We start from the raw sequence: 18,141 nt of genomic DNA, 5'->3' as shown, positions 1-18,141 counted from the left end.
GATTGCAGTTAATGAGTTAATTTTCTATGAGTCAGCAGAGATGACTCATTCCCCACAATGCACCAGCAGAAATCTTGTGACTCTCTTATCTGTGTTACTGGGCAGAGTTGGCAAGTAACTTTGCATATAAAAGGGATCAGGTTACAGCAGACTGTTTGGGCCATGGTAGGAGATTGCAAGAAGTGTTGAAGGCATTGTTGAAGGTTATCTGTTAGGACTGTGGATTCCAGTGAAGACTAATTGAAGTGATCTTCAGAGGAAGAAGTTCAGTACTCAGATAACAGTTGAGGAACTTTGCAAGAACTTGGTTCTTTCTCTCTCTCTCTCTCTCTCTCTCTCTCTCTCTCTCTCTCTCTCTCTCTCATTTTTATACATTTCAAATTAAACATTTTACAAACTTTAAAATATCCAATGACTTCCCTTCTTCTCCATCCATGGTTCATATTAGATGCCATACTTTCCTGCATATTTTACTATAACCATTCAAATCAATTTTACACGTTTACATCAATCAAATATTGTTAACTCTGTTGAATTTATCTTAATGCTGCCAGTGCTTTCAGCTGTATACAATTATCTTCCATATATTCAATAAATATTTTCCACTCTTCTTTTCTGGCCCCTGGGAATTTCTGTCTGGATTATTCCCAACAAAAAGGATTCTAGTTTTTTGGGGGAAGGTAAATGTAAACTTTTTTTCCAATTCATTATAAATCATTTCCCAATATTCTTTCACCTTTCTACATGTCCACCACATATGAAAAAAGGTTCCTCCCATTTCTTTACATTTCCAACACGTATTTGATTCTGCTTTCTACATCTTAGCCAGTCTATTTGGAATTAAATACCATCTATGAATCATTTGCAAGCAGTTGTCTTTCAGAAAATAACACACGGTAAATTTCAAATCACTTTTCCAAAGTTTCTTCCAAAGGTTTATGTCTATATTGTGTCCTATATCTATTGCCCAGTGTGTCATAGATGCTTTAACTAGCTCATCCTTTCCCATTCTAATAAGAAATTATACATTTTATACAGAAGTTTATCCTTATTTTGTAACAGTTCTTTTTCAAATTGTGAGTTTTGGTCCAACCAACCCCCCTTTTTTTGGTCTACCTTAAACCTATCATTTATCAGGTGGTATTGTAACCAATCCGTAACTTGACTTCTTAAATTCTCCTTAGGTTTCAGTCTGGGGCCGCCCCTTGCGTAGTCCAGCAATTCCCTGTAAGTCACCCATTGTCTGCCCATATTAACTCTCTTAATAGTAAGTGCTTTGATGGTGTCAGGCGATAGAGGGTCGACCCCCCACGGCAGGTTACCAGGAACGGATACAAGGAAAAGTTCTTACCAACTGCTTTTTATTCAATATACGGGTGCTGAAAAGTGCCCTCTGCCTTTGAGCTCTTTGCTCTCCTACTTCTAATGCTTGCCGGGTTCTGGGAGAGGGGGATCTGGAATGCCTTCTAAAGACACTGTGTCCGTCAGCTTTCACCCTTCTGGTGCTTCTTCTTCCTCCTCCTCCTTTCCCATTATTTCCCAGCTTTTCCGCTCATCTGCCTCTGAGCGGTGATCTCTCTCAAACCCCTGAACCGTCTTCTTCTCTGGAAGGGTGAGGCTGGGGAGGCGGAATCCACCACTCCCCCTCTGCCCAGGCCCTGACAGCAACCTAGACTGACTCATATATTTCTTTTTAAGGGTTAAGAAAGATATGGGCTTAAACTGACCTTAATAGAGGTTAGCCAATGCACTGATAATTTTGAATTAGTAAACCAGACTTCCAATCTTGCTGCAAACAATTTAAATATGTAAATGTCACAATCATTATTTGTACCCCTGCAACCAGACATTGTAAACCACCTGTAATGGGAAAAGGGGGCTGCTCGTGCGTAAGCGTTTAAGTCCTCCAAGCTTCACATCAGTTCCTAAACTTTCCCAGTTCGAGGAGCCATGGGTACGTGGCTACCTCAATCGCTGGCAGAATCCGTCAGTGGGTGTTTCCGGAATTTACTCCAACATAAGAGTTCCTTGACGGAAACTCTTCTTCTGGATTCTCTGCGTGACAGTTTCCTCCGCGGAGTGGGCGTCCCCAGCGGAGTTCCTGAGCCCTCCCCGCTATTCTCACTGGAAACATCTTGGAGCCCTTCCTCCGATTGAGTTTCTGCAGGAACTCTCCCTCTCCCCCTGCTGGTTCCTTCCTCCGCATCTGAGGCTCTCCTAGCCTCCTTGAGCCCTTCCACCACCTGACTCTCCGATGGCAGTTCCCTGACACCACCCATGGATGTTTGAAACCCAATTTTGTAACGTATTAGCCTCTTTATGCTTTGTTAAGTTCAGCTAGATAGGCTCTGAAAAAATGGAGGCCATCTTATGAAGTTTCCTGTTTGTGTACAATATTGTTAAAAGCTCCAAATAATTATGCTACTAAGTAAAAGGGAAATGCTGGTGACACCCACAGCAATTGCAATGTTTGTAGCTGTCATAAGAAAACCAAACTGATGTCTATAGACCAGCTTTCCCTGTATAATTTCTCTCTCTGAAGCACTGTGTATTTTTGTAGGTCTATAGCTGTACTTTGAGGGTTTGTAGTTATTAAAGTTTAGTGGTTCTTTTACCACTTCACTTCTAATTTACAGTAGAAGCAAGACAAAAAGAAATGTAAGTCATCTATACTCACTTGTTTCCTGTTTATAGATAATTTATGAAAATGGATTTATTAGAAATTATAAACAATGTGGGGATGAATTGGTTAAACTGGAGATGTGAAATAATCTGTCTAAAACTTTTCTTCCTGAGCAATTCAGTAAGCACTTTTCAGTCATAGACTTAATAGAAAGCTTCTCCATTTCCCTTCAAAAGCATATTTTGTTCTATCTTTTAAAAAGCTAATGTTGCAAATCTAAATTTAAAATAAGAACACGTTGGATAGGGTTGGAGTGGATGAAAGCATTGAAGTAAATTGTTTTCTAATAGGATTCTCTGAGTGAGAGGATCTGGTATACCCAATATTACACACAGTACCCCATATTACACAATATTGCACACAATTGCTTCATATTTGATTTGAACAAATTACAGCCATTTGTGGCTGGAAATAAACGCTGCATACTTAGAAAAGATTAGGTTTTGTAATTCTATACAAGAACCACAAGTTATTTCAAGTCTTTCTTTTTTGTTTAAACCCATTTTTTAAATACTGTTTTATTTTAATATTTACCAGCTTACTGAGATAATGTGAAGGAAACTTTTGTACTATTTACCAGAAATAGCCACATGACTTGATATTGACATTATCTATCTTTTTAACAGCTCTTTGTCCTTTGATATTAATATGACAAAGTTATATTAATGATCAGATAAATATAATTCTCAGGCTTACAGTTAAAAGCACAGGGAAGCATTCCCCACTTGCAATGCATCGTAAGATTTATTTCAGATCCTAATTTGGCACTTGATTTGGGAATCCAATTTGATTTGGACCAATTCAGAAGCTGCCTAATTTGACTTGGGTCCAAACCAAAACCCCAGTATGGAAAGCATATCCATCAACTATTATGAAGAACATTTTGTAATGGCTGTAACAATTTTACTTTTGGAAATAACTGGATGAAATTTTTGTGGTTACGTTTGATTATTATTTATTTTGTCTCGCCAAATCCATTATAAAAAGTAAAATATATGACATAATAAAAACAGAATAAAATACATTACAAAGATAAAATAATTACTTTTATAAAAGAAAAAAAGAAAGTGTGGTGAATACTGCAAATTTTCAGAAAGATACCTGCTGTGCTTTCCTGTAAGGACTGTAGTTAAAAAGGTAACCACTTAACACCCCCTACTGTTCCATATAAACATTTGTATGAAAATAGCGTACAGTACAGAGGTACCTTTAGGTAAGAAACTTGCTGAAATTCAGAAGAATGGATAAGGCATTTTGTACTAGGTGCCTTGAAAATTGATTTGGAGGGGGGTAATAAAAGGGATTCACTTCCCTCCCTGTGGTTTTGTGGAGAAGAATGTTAATATGAAAACAGTATGCATCATATAGGAGATCCTAAGAAAGTAACCTGCAAAATTTCAGAATCCTGAATGGAAGGCATAAAGAGCTATGATGAATTGCAGGCAGGGGAGAAACAGCTCATCAGTTCTGATGTCTGGCTTAAAGACTGAACAACAACGCAAAAGACAAAGTTGCTCCTTCGCACAACCTGAGGGATATAATTACCAAAACATTGCGCCATCATACGGCAATGTTACAACTAATGAACAATTAGTGTCATTCAAAGATGTACAATGGTCATGTTACAGTGCCAAAACATTATGGGTTGTATCGAACCATTGAAATTAATGGACCTATGTTAGTCATGACAATTAATTTCAATGGGTCTACTGTGAGTAGGCATAATACTGGATACAACTAAGTACTTATGTAGATAGAATAAGGACTTCATCCCCTCTGCTCCAACATGTCTACCCAGAACAGCTCTGGAGGGTTGAAGGAACCCCCATAACAGGTTTAGGAGTGTGTGGAGGACGGGGAGGGGAGCCTCATTGCATAAGGGGACCATGCTCCATGCATAAATATTCCACTTGCTGCCACATTGAATTCTTTCCCATAAGTTTATGATGCAGACATGTATGTGGGAAAGGAAGAAGATGGCCCAAGCAGCTTGAAACTGAAGCCAGACTGTAACTGAAAATGCCGCATTTACAGGGTTCGAGAAGGAATATAACAACGGATTACTTCTTCACCAGTGTGGCACTATCCAGCAAATTTGCGATGAAAACTTGACTCCACTTGGAACATTGGAAAATGTACAGTGTTTCTCTCCAAATGTCTTTGGTCTGTGCGTTTTAACCCACAGTGCCCTCCGGATGTTTTGGGACTACAATTCCATGCCTGCTCTAGGGGTTTACAAAATGTGAAATATCCTTAGCTGCTTACTTAGCAACTATGCAGTAGCAGGTGACATGGGGGGGGGATACCAGTGTTGTTGCATCTTACTGGGACAGTGTGGGGATGGGGCAGGGGTGAGGTTGGGGCTGTATAGGTGCACAGACAGAGCTAATTCCTGCACTGTCCCAGTTGTGGGGCATCTCCACATCTGGGCAGCTGCACAGTGTGACTTCTGGCTCTGTCAAGAAGGAGTAGTGATTGATGTTCCTGTCTTACCCCTGAGGAACAATGACACTAGATGTCATGTCCTTAGTCATTGGGTGCTACTGCTCTTATGCAAAGACCTCCAACTACGTCTTATATCATGTTCCTTGAAACTGAGCCTCCATTAACTGGGCAAAACAATGAAAGTCATTTTAAGAATACTTGGTTTAAACTGATAAAACAACACTTAAGACTTCATGGAGACATAAAATTGCTATTTCTCATGGTCCTAAGATTATGAAGCCAGTTCCTGCCCCCCTATAGCAGTGAATGTGTTGCTTCCACACTGTACTTGGAAATCAAAAAGACCACAGTAAATGGCAACTTAATGAGAAATGAATTAATCTGATTATTTTCATGGTGTGGATCAATAGAATAGCCACTAGTGACATCTATAGCCTAGAGCCAGTTATATAATCGATGGAATCAAACAGAGCCTGCCTTTACTCAGGCCTGCAGTTTCTCTGATCTTTTTTGGCAAGGCCCTTGACGCCTTTGTAATTCTAAATTTATTTCAAGTGTGTTTCAAAGAAATTCTGAAGAGATGATGTCATGAAGAGTATTTTGGTATTGATTGCGGAAATCTATTGCTGTATGCCCCATCTATTTCTCTTTGTTTCTGAGCTCCTTACTTGCATGTCAGGCAATGCCACATAAGAAGGGAGTGGCTATCAGGTATAGCAATATTAAATAACATTTGGGAAAAGGCTAAGAAGCACCCGGGGGAGGGGCAGACTGGACCAATGTGTGGCTCCCACCCAACTTTATGAAAGAACATTTTTCTGCCACAGTGGCATTCGAAAACCCTTCTCATTAATGTTCTGGGCACTGGCATTTGGAAGAAGAAATTAGTTCTGCATGAAGTTAGAAAAGTCAAGGAAGTGGTTTTGTATGATAACTTCTCTATTCTCTAGATGTGGAAGAGGCATGTAGCTCTTAGAGCTGCCAACACGGCATTTTAAACATTTTAAATTCAGGATAGAGCTTCCGAAAATTTGTTCTTTTTATGGCTACTTTCCTCATTCTCCTGCACATAAGAGGTTTAACAAGCAAGTTAAATGACCCCCAATAGTCCCCCTAATGCCACACTTTACAGCATTCTCATCAAGATACCCAATATACGTTTCCCATTAATCAGAAACAGTTTTCCCCATTTGTGCTGCAGCCGTCTCGCAGATTTTTATTCCTGCTAGCTCAGTTGTCTCCCTACACAGCATGCAGTCCCTTTGTAGGAAGCCAGGAAAGTATAAGCCAGCAATTAAAGGAATAAAGAATATACAGTATGCGTAGTTTAACTGATGTTGTACTAAAAACTGTTTGCAACATCAAGGTCATTGATTGTCTTTAGCAGCTCAAGACAGGATAAATATATTGCTTTTATTAAGTCTTTCCTGATTGTACAAGCTGTTTTAACTAAACCCACAAAAGATATGTATGTAAAATTGATCAGGTGACTCGGGGTCAAATCTAAATCCCAGGGTCAAGTAACCCTTTGAACAGCCTAAGTAGATAATCTTAGCCCAATTCATCAAAGGAGACTCTCACACACTTTTCTTCTCTTGGCTTTTACAAAACATTCAAGTTTAAGGTATTATGTTCTATCAATTCACAAAATAGTGGTTCTTCGGCTCGGAAGCTAGGCTTTTTATAGCTTCATATTTACAATTTGCTTTTGTAAAAAGAGAATGCAGGAAGCAGGAGCTTCTTAACGTGTTTCTAAACGGTAAAGGGGAAAAAATATATGGGAAATTTAAGAATCAAGGCCATTGAGTTGAAACATTTCTCCTCTGAGTGAGCTACACAAAGCTCTTTGGTTCATCTGTTTTTACAATGAGGATTTGTGATCAAGGTTACTGAGCTGAAAATTATTTCTTTTGAAAGTCAGACGGCAGTATTTTTTTGCTATTCTGTGTTTTAAGACAAGACAGACTGCTTTATTAATGTCATGACCCACTAAAGACAGAAATTATAAAATTCAGAAAGCAGCAAAAAAATGTACTAACATCACTGACTCAGTATCAGAGACGCTTATCATATGCCCAATATGCATTTGCTGCTTTTTTTGGTTAATAACTGCTAATGTGAATGCAATTGTGTGGAGTAAATGGACACGCCACTCTTGCCTATGTAACATAGCCTTTTATGCAAAAAAGCCCAAATTCTTACCTTATCACATCGCATTAGTCCCAAGTATCTGAGCGACTTACTACTTTGAGCAATTTGGGTGGCTCCCTGATCTGTGATTTCTTTGCACCATCCCACATCCACAGTCTCTATTGTCATACTGTATCGGCCAATGGCTATCAGTGCTACAAAACATAAAAAACACAAGAGAAACAAAACACAGGGGGTGAAATGTTAAGCAGCGAAATATTTTAAATATTATATATTTTAAAAAAACAGGTTTATATTGTCAAACCATATATACATGTGTGTATATAAAGAACAGTCTATACGAAGTTGCATTTCGCCCCTAACACACTGAAAGGCGCATATTGCTATATTGCTTTTAAAATCACACAAGAATCCCTTTCATAGGTAAGCTGCATTGCCCAAAACAACACAGAGTCTAAATTTCAAGGATTGGAAAACAGCATATGATTTATTTTTATAAAATAAATTAATATTTGGGTTTGGGTGAAATATTAACACAATATTAATAACCATTTGTTCCAAAATGTCTTAAGAATTCTTTGTGAAGAAAAGCATAGGAGCCATGTGTGCATTCCCAAAGAGGTTTCCTGAATCCCTACTGGTTAAAACTTGCCAGGTGATTTTTAAAAGGAGAGCATCAAGATAATTTTAACATATAATGAAGAAGGTACACAAATTATTTACTTAGCATTAGCCCAGTTAGTGCTTTTGCACTCTGTAGTAGCAACTTTGCCTTTATTAGCAAGGCGGGATTTGTGCTTCTGACTATCAGCTGGAACCAAACGATCTCCTCTTCCTTTTACTTTACTTTGGCCAACCCAACTTGGATGTTCTTATTTGTGGTGGGATAAAAAATGCTCTATTAACTACCAACTCCCTTCAACTAGGTTCTTGGTTTTATTTAAATATTATCAATGGAAGTTCAAGGTTATGTACATTACAGTGTCTACAGACACGGCTCAATGAATTACATTGTATATTAAATCTCTTGTCGTTTTCAGATGAGTAAGAAAAATTACCAAAGACTGCCTAAAAGCCAATTTAACAATTGGCTAGGATAAAACTCAGTTATTCTCTCAGGGCAAGAAAAAAATTTTTTTGCAGCACACACATGGAAAATATATATTTATATTTGGTTTTGGACATACTGTTGGTTTTGGACATCCAGGCTAACAGTTAATCTTGCAAAGCAAGTCAAGTTCTTTATTACGGTCATAGACCAGCATAAGCAAAACATCTAAATAAGTAGCATAACAGTATGAATCTAAGTGAATAATTATTAAATAAATAAGAGCAAGAACCAAACATATACATAGAATACTTAATTAGGCATAGATAATGGGTGAGTAAAAATTTATAAGAAAAATTAAAAGATCGGTTAACACAGCAATATGGGGTGGGCTTCAGAAGTCCAGGTTTACCAAGTTTACCAAGTTTTGTTGCGGCAAAAGCCAGCGACACCAAACATCACAAGGTCAAACAAAAAGGAGATCCACAAGAACATCAAGAAGAAGAAGAAAAAAGATTACACAAGGGAACTTCGCTATGTGCCATTCAACAGCAGAAATCTACGCTTCCTGATTGCTAAAGCGCAAAATTTGGCCACCTCATATGATATTGAGCCCGAGGAATCTTCCAGAAGGTATTTTCTTAGAATTTTGGGGGAGGATTCCAAATAATGCCGTAGGGGTACGAATTTTGACAAAAGCGGCAAGATAAGTCGAGCTCGCTCTTCACTATAAAATCTGCAGGACAGAAGGATGTGTGTAACAGATTCTACACTATCAGACATACAGGGGCAGAGACGTGCATGCATCGGTACCCGCGTGAATTTGCCGTACAGCACTGCTGAGGGCATTGTCTCAAAGCGGGCTCTGGAGAAAGCCCATCTATAAGCTTCGTTAGTGATGTTAGTTAAATAAGGGGCAGCTGCAAAGTTAGGCCAAGCTTTTAAACATCTGTATGTCTCCGGGAGTAGGGCGTCTTCTTGTTGTAATTCGACATCGTAAAGTCTCTGAGTGATAATTGCCTTTGCCTTGTTCTGAGTTCCAAGAAAGAGATTTTCAGGGTTTAGGCCAATTTGTTTGATCTTGTTAGTTATTTGCATAAGCCAAGGAGGATAGGGAACTGCGGCCAGGAAGCAAGGTAACAGTCCCTTAGGATTGTAATGGATTTTCAGCCAGAGGGATATTGCTTGCTCCCAGACTTTTAATTCCACTCTGGGTAGTCCTGCCTCTTGCCTTAAGACTGCATTAGGTGTACACTTTGGGGTGGCAAATAGTGATCTTAAGAATTTTGATTGTACTGTTTCAAGGGTCTTAAGGTTGACAGAGGGGCTAATTTGAGTGCCATATAGGAGTTGGGCTAAAGATTTTGCCTGAAAAACTTTTAGGGCCATCGGTAGAAAGCCAGCTCCTTTCCTTCTGAATAATCTAAGGATGGCATTTGCACTTCTTCCTGCTGATATAGCTGATGTGGTCAGGTGTGTTGACAATTTGGCATTGTAAGAGAAAGTAATGCCTAAGTATTGGAAGGTCTTAGTCTGTTCAATGGCGTTTCCCTTTACGCTCCAATTATCTTTCCTGAAGGAGCGGTTAAAATGTACAATTTTGGTTTTGGCAAAGTTAATTGTTAACAGTTCAGTGTTACATTGGTCACTAAACTTTCCTAAGGCACGTTTCAGACCCACTTTGGTTTGAGAGAGAAGAACAGCGTCATCCGCATACATTAAAACTGGTACTTTTCTGCCGTTAGAGAACACGGGGGGGTGGGTTTCGATTTCACGGCAGCATGTGACCAGGGAGTTAACATAGATGTTAAATAAAAATGGGGCTAATAGGCATCCTTGTCTAACTCCTCTTTGGACTGGGATTTCTCTAGAGAGTCTGCCGTCCTGTGCAAGTCTTATCTGGAGGGTGTTGTTCTCATGAAGCTTAATCATCAGAAGTAATAACCTTCTGTTAATACCCATATTGGCCAATTTGGCCCAGAGCCTACCCCTGGATACAGAATCAAATGCTGCCTTTAGGTCCACAAAGGCTGCATACAGTGACTTTTTCCAATGTTTCACATACTTATAGACAAAATAATCTAACACTAAGCAGTGATCAATAGTGGAACGTCCAGATGTAAACCCTGCTTGTTCAATTTCTAGTAAATCATTATGATCTAACCATTCACATAATTTTAGGCATAGATGTTTTGTATAAAGTTAATCTTGCAAAGCCAATTGTAAGAATCATGTTTTGCAATGTGATGCCATGAATTGTAGCACTCTTAATATTATTTGACAATTACCGTATATATTTCTAGCACATTCTTGACAAATATGCTACTTAAAACCACCTACACTTTTAAAGGATTTTTTTTTTAATGACTGTGATTCTGACTGTGTGCTTGCATTGGTGAGCAAAACCGGCGAAATTTCCTAGCTAGAACAAAATGATTTGCGCAAATTATATTGGCGCAAATAGCCAAACTAGCAACACCTGTAAGATGGAAGTGCTTGCTAAGAAAATGTTCACAAGTTATGATGGGGCTGAAAGCCGGATTGAAGGCCAGATTCAGAACTGTTCCATACTTCATGGAACACTCTGACTTTGAATGCACTCCCGATTCTTCCTTTTGAACTTGGTGCCACACGTTATGATGTCATATGTCATCATCATATGATGCCATATGATGTCATAACGTGTCAGGTAATGGACAAGTGGCTGTGGTTTGGGGCTAACTGGGGCATTTTGTGAGTGTTGCTGCTGTCAGCAGTGAGCTGAATGCTCTGACACAGCTTTAGCAAGTAGGCATTGGCAGATTGTCTAGCAACTCGCTGAGCTTTTATTTTTAGTTGATCAAGAAGTGGTCAGTCAGTTATGCTAATCCATCAATCCCCTAATTGGATCCCATTTTATTACTGTATATACACCAAATGATGGAAACCCTGTACTACAATACTCGCACATTGTAAATACCAGCGGGTTTCCGTGTATTTGTTTTTTTCCTATTGAAGGACTACTATACCCATGAGCACCTCTCCAATTACCATAAAGGTAAAACCTAGACCCTGTGGAGCTGTTCTTTCCCCCAGTCCCACTACATAAAATGTGAACAAGTTAAGATAAGACACCTGAGCAACAATGAAGAACAAAGCAAGAGCTTCTCATTTTCCATTCTCTGCAATCCCTCCTGTCCATTTAAAGGCAACATGGTACCAGTAGAACTTGCTTTTTTGTTATAAAATAAAAGAAATCTAATTTATATAAGTTATGTATCAACTAGAAACCAGTACTGAACAGCTACTGATAATGGCCTTCTTCTTATGGTGCTTGTCCTTAAATTATATTTACTACAGTCATCAGTTGGCCAATGAACTATCAGGTAGCCTATGATAGCCACTTACAAGAAAGTGCAGGGCTTTAGTACAAGGAAAATTGGAAAATGGTTTAGGGAAGACCAGTGGGAAATAGCTGGTGTAATAGAACGGAAATGAACTAAGAAAACTGTAGACCCATTATTAAGAACTTTTTATAATGGATCAACTGGACAGTGGAATATTCATCTCTAGGGAAGTAGCAAGTGTCTCGCTCCTCAAGTCCTTTAAAATATGCTGACAAAACTCTTCAGATATTAAACTGTAAAAGGCCATAGTAGCAGTTTTTGAATAATATAAAAAGCTTACCAACTTTATTTCTATTAAAGGAGTAAATAAAAACCCTGTGTATAGTGCAGTTTCATATAAATTTCATATAAATTGTTCCTTGATGCAGTGGATAGTGCCAAAAGGAAAATGGCTTTGTTTGTGGGATTTAGGAGCACGGTTTCTTGTATGACAAATTCCAAGCTGCTCTGTGATCTGCCTGATCAATGTGCTGCAACAGTTGAGGCCTGGAAATTTCTCAGCTCAACCAACAGCACACAAAGATTATGGAGATGGCTGTGGTGTTCAGTCCCAGTCTTACATAATAGTTATGTCTATTTGCAAAGTTATGCAACCAAAATGGCATCAGCTTTGCTTAAGAGGGAGGTAACAGCCCAATGTAGTCCAACAATGGTAGTAGTACAAAATAAATAAAAAAATATTTCGAACTCTAAAGAAGGAAAGCTCTGTGAAGCAGGAGAGGGGTAATGGAATTGGATGGTGAAGAGAGAGTAGCTGGCTGTCACAACCCAGGAAACTTCAAAATGTTTGTGATCAGCTGGCAGACAGGCAGGAGAGGCTCATAAGATAGGTAAGGAAGATATTAGAAAGTGGGTAGTTGTATCTCATCTCTCCTACTCAACTGTCCTTTGCAATCTCTCCCCTTTTCTTTCAACTAGCAAGAGAAATATGTGATTTTTAAAAAGAAAAAGAATATTGGTTATTGAAAATGGGAGATGGGGGTGGGTTGGATTCGGTTTACTAGAGCCCCCAACAGCTCATAGGGTTTGGGAGGAGGGCATTGGTGGTTTAGGAGGTGAGGATAAACTACATTTTGTTTTAGATCCCATTTGTAATTTGGATTGCCAATCAATACACACATGTAAATTTGAACATATTCAAAGAGAAATACAATTGGGCAATAGTTACTTTCTTCCTGTCTAGGAGAAAAAGTAACTCCAGGTGTTAGCACAACCTGTTAGTGTAAGGTTATCAGACGTCCCCGTTTCCTGGGGACAGTTTCCAGATTTACAAATCAGTCCCCTGACAAAATCCATCTATTTAGGAGGAAGTTGAAAAGTGTCCCCCGGATTCATTGAAAAAAATCTGGTAACCTTATGTTAGTACATGGCTAACTGACAAGTAACAGATAATTTGTGAGGATACTGGGCAAAAGAGCTCTTGTTCAGTTTTGTGGCTTTATAAAAGGATTGTGCTGTTCAGCATCCCCATATGAACAAATCCTGGTTATTAATGTTCTAGCCTGTGTGAACATTCCAGAGAATCTAATCCAGCACAAAGCCTCTGAGCTAATGGGCCACCTAGAGTTGTCCTCTTCACAGGATACCACTGACTTCAAATAATGGTCCTCTTCACACCTACTTGCAGCTGTGTGAGAGCTGCTTCCCCAAGGTGTTCTCTGATGCAGCTGCAGTATGAGTGAGATTGCTGCAGCCGTGTGGGCGGAGCCAACTGCATGAGTCTTTTCTAACTGATGGCTCTCATGAGACAGTCCATGATGGGCAGACATGCCCACACCATCTTTTAGAGGCATCAATTCACTATGACATGAACGTGCTTAGCTACCTCTGAGCACAAGCCCTATGCAATTTACCCAGAAGCAAATCGCACAGGCAACAATGAGACTTACTCCCATGCATATGACGGGATGCTCAACTCACACAAAAGAGAGTCACCGTGGGCTTTCTGATTTGAAACGCTAAAACAAAGCTCATCTGTTATTTTGCATGGTGATATAACTCACAAGTGAATAAACTGTCTTCCTTACAAGCTAAGCCGAACAGAAGATAAATATTTAAATGTTGCGTTTGTAATACATTGTTAGGAAACATGGAAATTCTTTCAGAAAATAAAACAGATGACCGAGATATTGTCTGTACACATTTTCATAGCAGACCTACCATCATTTTTTTTTAGATGGGAAGAATGCTGTAGTAAGAAAAGCTGTATGCGCCACCTGCCTCAGGCTGCTCGAGGTCTCCTGTGGTAATTTTGTAGTTATACATTTGTGCACATGTGGACGTACCACAGTTTGTAAAAATGACATATGGGACCATAGTGAAATACAGAGGATACAGGGGCATGACTATGCTGGGAAGCCAATCTAATATGATGCCCTGAGGAAATGGAAGGAAGTGAGTCAGACTACATCCCTATAGCAGCCAGTCTAGTTTTTCTGAGAACTTTAGCAAGTCTAGTTAAATTCCCTCTTTCCGAATGCATATTTTGACCTTCACTGGGAAACGAGGCGACAAATTTCTCAACTAGTGGCCAAGGAGCAAGAGTGAATCAATAACTTTGCACGGACAGATAAAAATACGTCTACATCTTTATTATTCAAAAGATAATAAAGCAGTCAGAGATCTGTTGAAACTAATAATCTAAACTGTTTTTTGTTTTTTTTTTTACATGAAATTCAAAATAACTTACTTACTTTATCAAACCTTTATTAGGCATTATGGAAATAAAACCTTAAAAGAGAAAATAACATATAAAAGCCTTGAAATATATATAAAAAAGGCAGCAGTTTGCTAAGTACATATATATATATACATATAGAGTCAGTGGTTTTCCTTGTTAACCTGCTCCTTGGAGGACTGCTGCCAAAAACTCGGCTACCCCCGCCGTTACCCTTTGGTCAACGTCGGATAGGTAGAATCCCACACATTCACCTTGCTGCGGTTCCAGACCACCCAAAAGAGGGGACAGCACGCGTTGACGGAGCGTACTGTACAATGGGCAATGAAGGAGAATATGCTCTACAGTGTCCGGGACATTCATAGAGCATCTGCAGAGTCTCTTGTTTCTAGGAATGTTTTGATATCTTCCCCTGACAAATGCTGAGGGAAAAACATTCAAGCGGGCCAGCATAAAAGCCCTACGTTGGGCTGGGATTATTAGTTTAGTGACGTAATTGGCTCTGCTATCTAAGATATTTAATTCATAGAATATGGGGGAGCAAATTTTGTTTACAGCTGCCATAATATTTTGTCTCTCGACATCCTTTAGTCTAGTTAGGATATTATGGGAAATATATTGCTCATTAGAATTGTACAGGGACTCCAGCTCGACGCCTAAAGATTCAATCTTTTTTTCGAGGTGCTGATACCATCTTGATTTATAGGAGTCTTTGAGCAAATCAGCGAGCAGACTTGATGGAGGGCAGCGGAAGTGGCAGCGTAACCAATACTTTATTGAGGTGGACCATGCCCAATATTCCATTGTGTATATGCCTATTTCTGCACACATTGTTTCATATTTGATCATAGCTGGGAGTCCAAGAATACGTCTCAGAAAGCTAGAGTGAATCTTTTTTAAATCATTGTTATATGCTTGGACCCATAGCGGGATTCCATAGAATATCTGGGATTGCACTTTTGTTTGAAATATCTGATTGGCTGCAGGAATAAATTGATTACCTTTCTGATAGTAAAAACGGGCAACTGCTGATGAGGTGCACTTTGCCTGTTTTATGGCGTTTGTGCGATGGGTTGCCCACCCTAAATTGCTCTGGAATAAGATTCCCAGATACCTATAGATTTTCACTTGTTGGATTTCTTGCCCTCTTATTTTCCATTTCTCTAATTTCCAACCATTCGAGAAGACCAAAATTTTTGTCTTCTCATAGTTTATAGAGAGTTTGTTACATTCGCAATAGAGGATCAGTGAAGATATAAGACGTTTTAGACCCAAGCTCGTTAAGGATAGTAGGACAGCATCGTCTGCGTATAGTAAGAGAGGAACTGGTTTCTGATTAAGTTTAGGGGCATGTGATTCTGTTTTTTGAAGGTAATCTGGCAAGTCTGATAAAAATAAATTAAATAGAAAGGGGGCAAGAATGCACCCTTGTTTTACCCCTTTCGAGATTGGGATGTCTGATGAAAGGTGACCTTTGATGTTAAGTTTGACTTGACAGGTATTGGAAGAGTGTAGATTTTGGATTAGGATCAATAGGCGCTGATCAATTTTTAATTCTGCGAGTTTCCTCCACAACTTTGGGCGGTCAATTGAGTCGAATGCACCACAAAAGTCTACAAAAGCAGCGTATATCTTAGATTGCCTTTGGGATCTGTATTTTTCAACCAGATGCATAAGAATAAGACAGTGGTCTAGTGTAGAGCAACCTTTGGAGAAACCTATTTGTTCTTTCCCTGGTAAATTTAGATTTTTCATCCAGGTAAGGAGTTTAGATAAGAGGTGCTTAGCGTAGATTTTCCCTATCACTGATAGAAGGCTTATCGGTCTATAATTCCTTGGTTCTTTTGGGTCGCCATTTTTAAAGATTGGAATAATTATTGATCTTAGCCATATCTCAGGTATGATCCCATATTTATCTATAAGCGTAAACAGTTGGGCTAAGGGTTCTGCCCACCAATCTATATAGGTCTTAAATAATTCTATTGGTAGACCGTCTGGCCCAGGAGATTTCCCCGATTTGAAATTTTTTACTATCTCTCTAATTTCCTCTTCCTCTACCCTTGGCCACTCCTGGAGTTTAATAATTTTATTTTTAGTGGTTTCATTTCCTTTAAGTTCACTATGTAGATTGTTAAATACAGATGTAAAGTATTGGGACCATTTGGATTCTGCAATTGGTGGTAGAGTTAGTTGATTTTCGGCTTTCAATCCTCCATACACTAAGTTCCAGAACGCTTTGTTGTTTTTACTCTGAATTGAGTCAAATAATTGTAGCCATTTTTGGGTTGCGTATTTTGGGTTGCGAAACAGAAACAGAAATTCAAAATAAATCCACAGCTCACTGTAATGGGCTTTTCTTCTGCCTACATCTCAGGTCACCGAATAAAATGACATTATATGGGAATTCATCGCAACATATCTGTAGATCCAAGGGAAATAGGAACAAAGCATGAGCCTTAATTTCAAATTTTCTTGCTTCTGACAGTTGGTATCACTCCAAGCCTCAACATGAATTAATCTTAACAAGGCTTTTGTATTTGTTCATAACCCAATGTTCAGTGACACACACAGAGAGCTCTAAATTGAGGGGCACAGCCAGTGACCACGATATTGTATCTTGCCATTAAGTTAATTATGATTAACTAAACTTGAGTTGATCTCATTTGCTCATATAAATCAATATAAATGGATGCTTAGATTGTGTATTACTGAGACTCTGGGAAAATTGAACAAAATTAAAAAGGGCTTCACACTGTGAATCATCACAAGCAGACTTAAAAAGTAATGAAGGAACTGTTTCCAGACACCCCCTTCAGAGGTTCTCATTATTAAACCTTTCAATTTGTGTCCTACTGAACCCAGAAGAACTACTGAGGCTGTGTTGTCAATGACATGCATGAGAGAATTTACAGCAATGTATTTTCAGTGGACTCATCAAATGACTTCCAAATAATGACAGTTACAATACATATCCCAGGATAAGGTGTAACTGGATAGACCTTAATTGCATCTTCTGCAGATTAATAAAGCTTCTAACATTAATTAGCTGTCCTGTATAAAGAATGGGATAAAACTTCTTGAAAATAGTTGCGTGTAATCACCCCGGGAACTCTTTAAACAGTAATTAACATGATGGAAATGCAAATAAAAATGTTGAGTCCTAAGGGCTTGAAAAAGGCTACTTTCTCCTAAAGTATTTTTCAGCATACTTCAGATTTAGCAGCATAATTTCAGTCTTCAAAATATTCACTAATAAGAATCATATCCTGAGGGAACATGCAAAAAAAAAAAAAAAAAAAAGCAGCACTTCAACATGGAAAAATTCCTCTTCAAGAGGAGAGACAATAATACCATAGGTAGTGATAGTGATTTTATAATGCTTTTTGAGCAGTTATTTGGTCAGATAATGGTGGAAAGATGCATACTGGCTATATGTGCCAATTTATCCAAGCTAATATAATGCCTCAATAGAAAAACAAGAGATAACTAGACTATATTTTCTTGTTTCAATCGTTAGTCACAATACTAAACAACTAAAGAAAGAAAGAAATGAATGGATAATTTAATAAAGGTGACAACAGCTATGGTGGTGGCAGTGATACTAAGGAATGCCATACTGTGGGGGGAAATCACTATTCTTATAACGGGAGACAGAATTCAAACTCAAATTTTAAAGTATCAATTGGAATGAAATTTCCGATGAACACAATGCATAAAGATGTTTAGCTCTGTAATTTCTGAATAATTGGAT

The 18,141-nt window shown here is 38.6% G+C and overlaps 1 protein-coding gene across 1 annotated transcript in view; it reads right to left on the bottom strand.

Annotated features, from left to right (window-relative positions):
- Positions 1-18,141, bottom strand: part of FBXL17 (F-box and leucine rich repeat protein 17) — a 151,916-nt gene that overhangs the window by 7,347 nt on the left and 126,428 nt on the right. Inside the window, exon 8 of the mRNA XM_081930594.1 lies at positions 7,331-7,473. Within this exon, the coding sequence (XP_081786720.1) occupies positions 7,331-7,473 (143 nt within the window). The remainder of the gene's footprint in view (positions 1-7,330; positions 7,474-18,141) is intronic.

Source organism: Podarcis melisellensis (genome assembly GCF_964234715.1).
Source record: "Podarcis melisellensis genome assembly, chromosome: 11".
NCBI lineage: Eukaryota > Metazoa > Chordata > Lepidosauria > Squamata > Lacertidae > Podarcis > Podarcis melisellensis.
The sequence above is the reverse complement of the archived record's forward strand: the minus strand, read 5'-3'. Positions and strand labels throughout refer to the sequence as shown.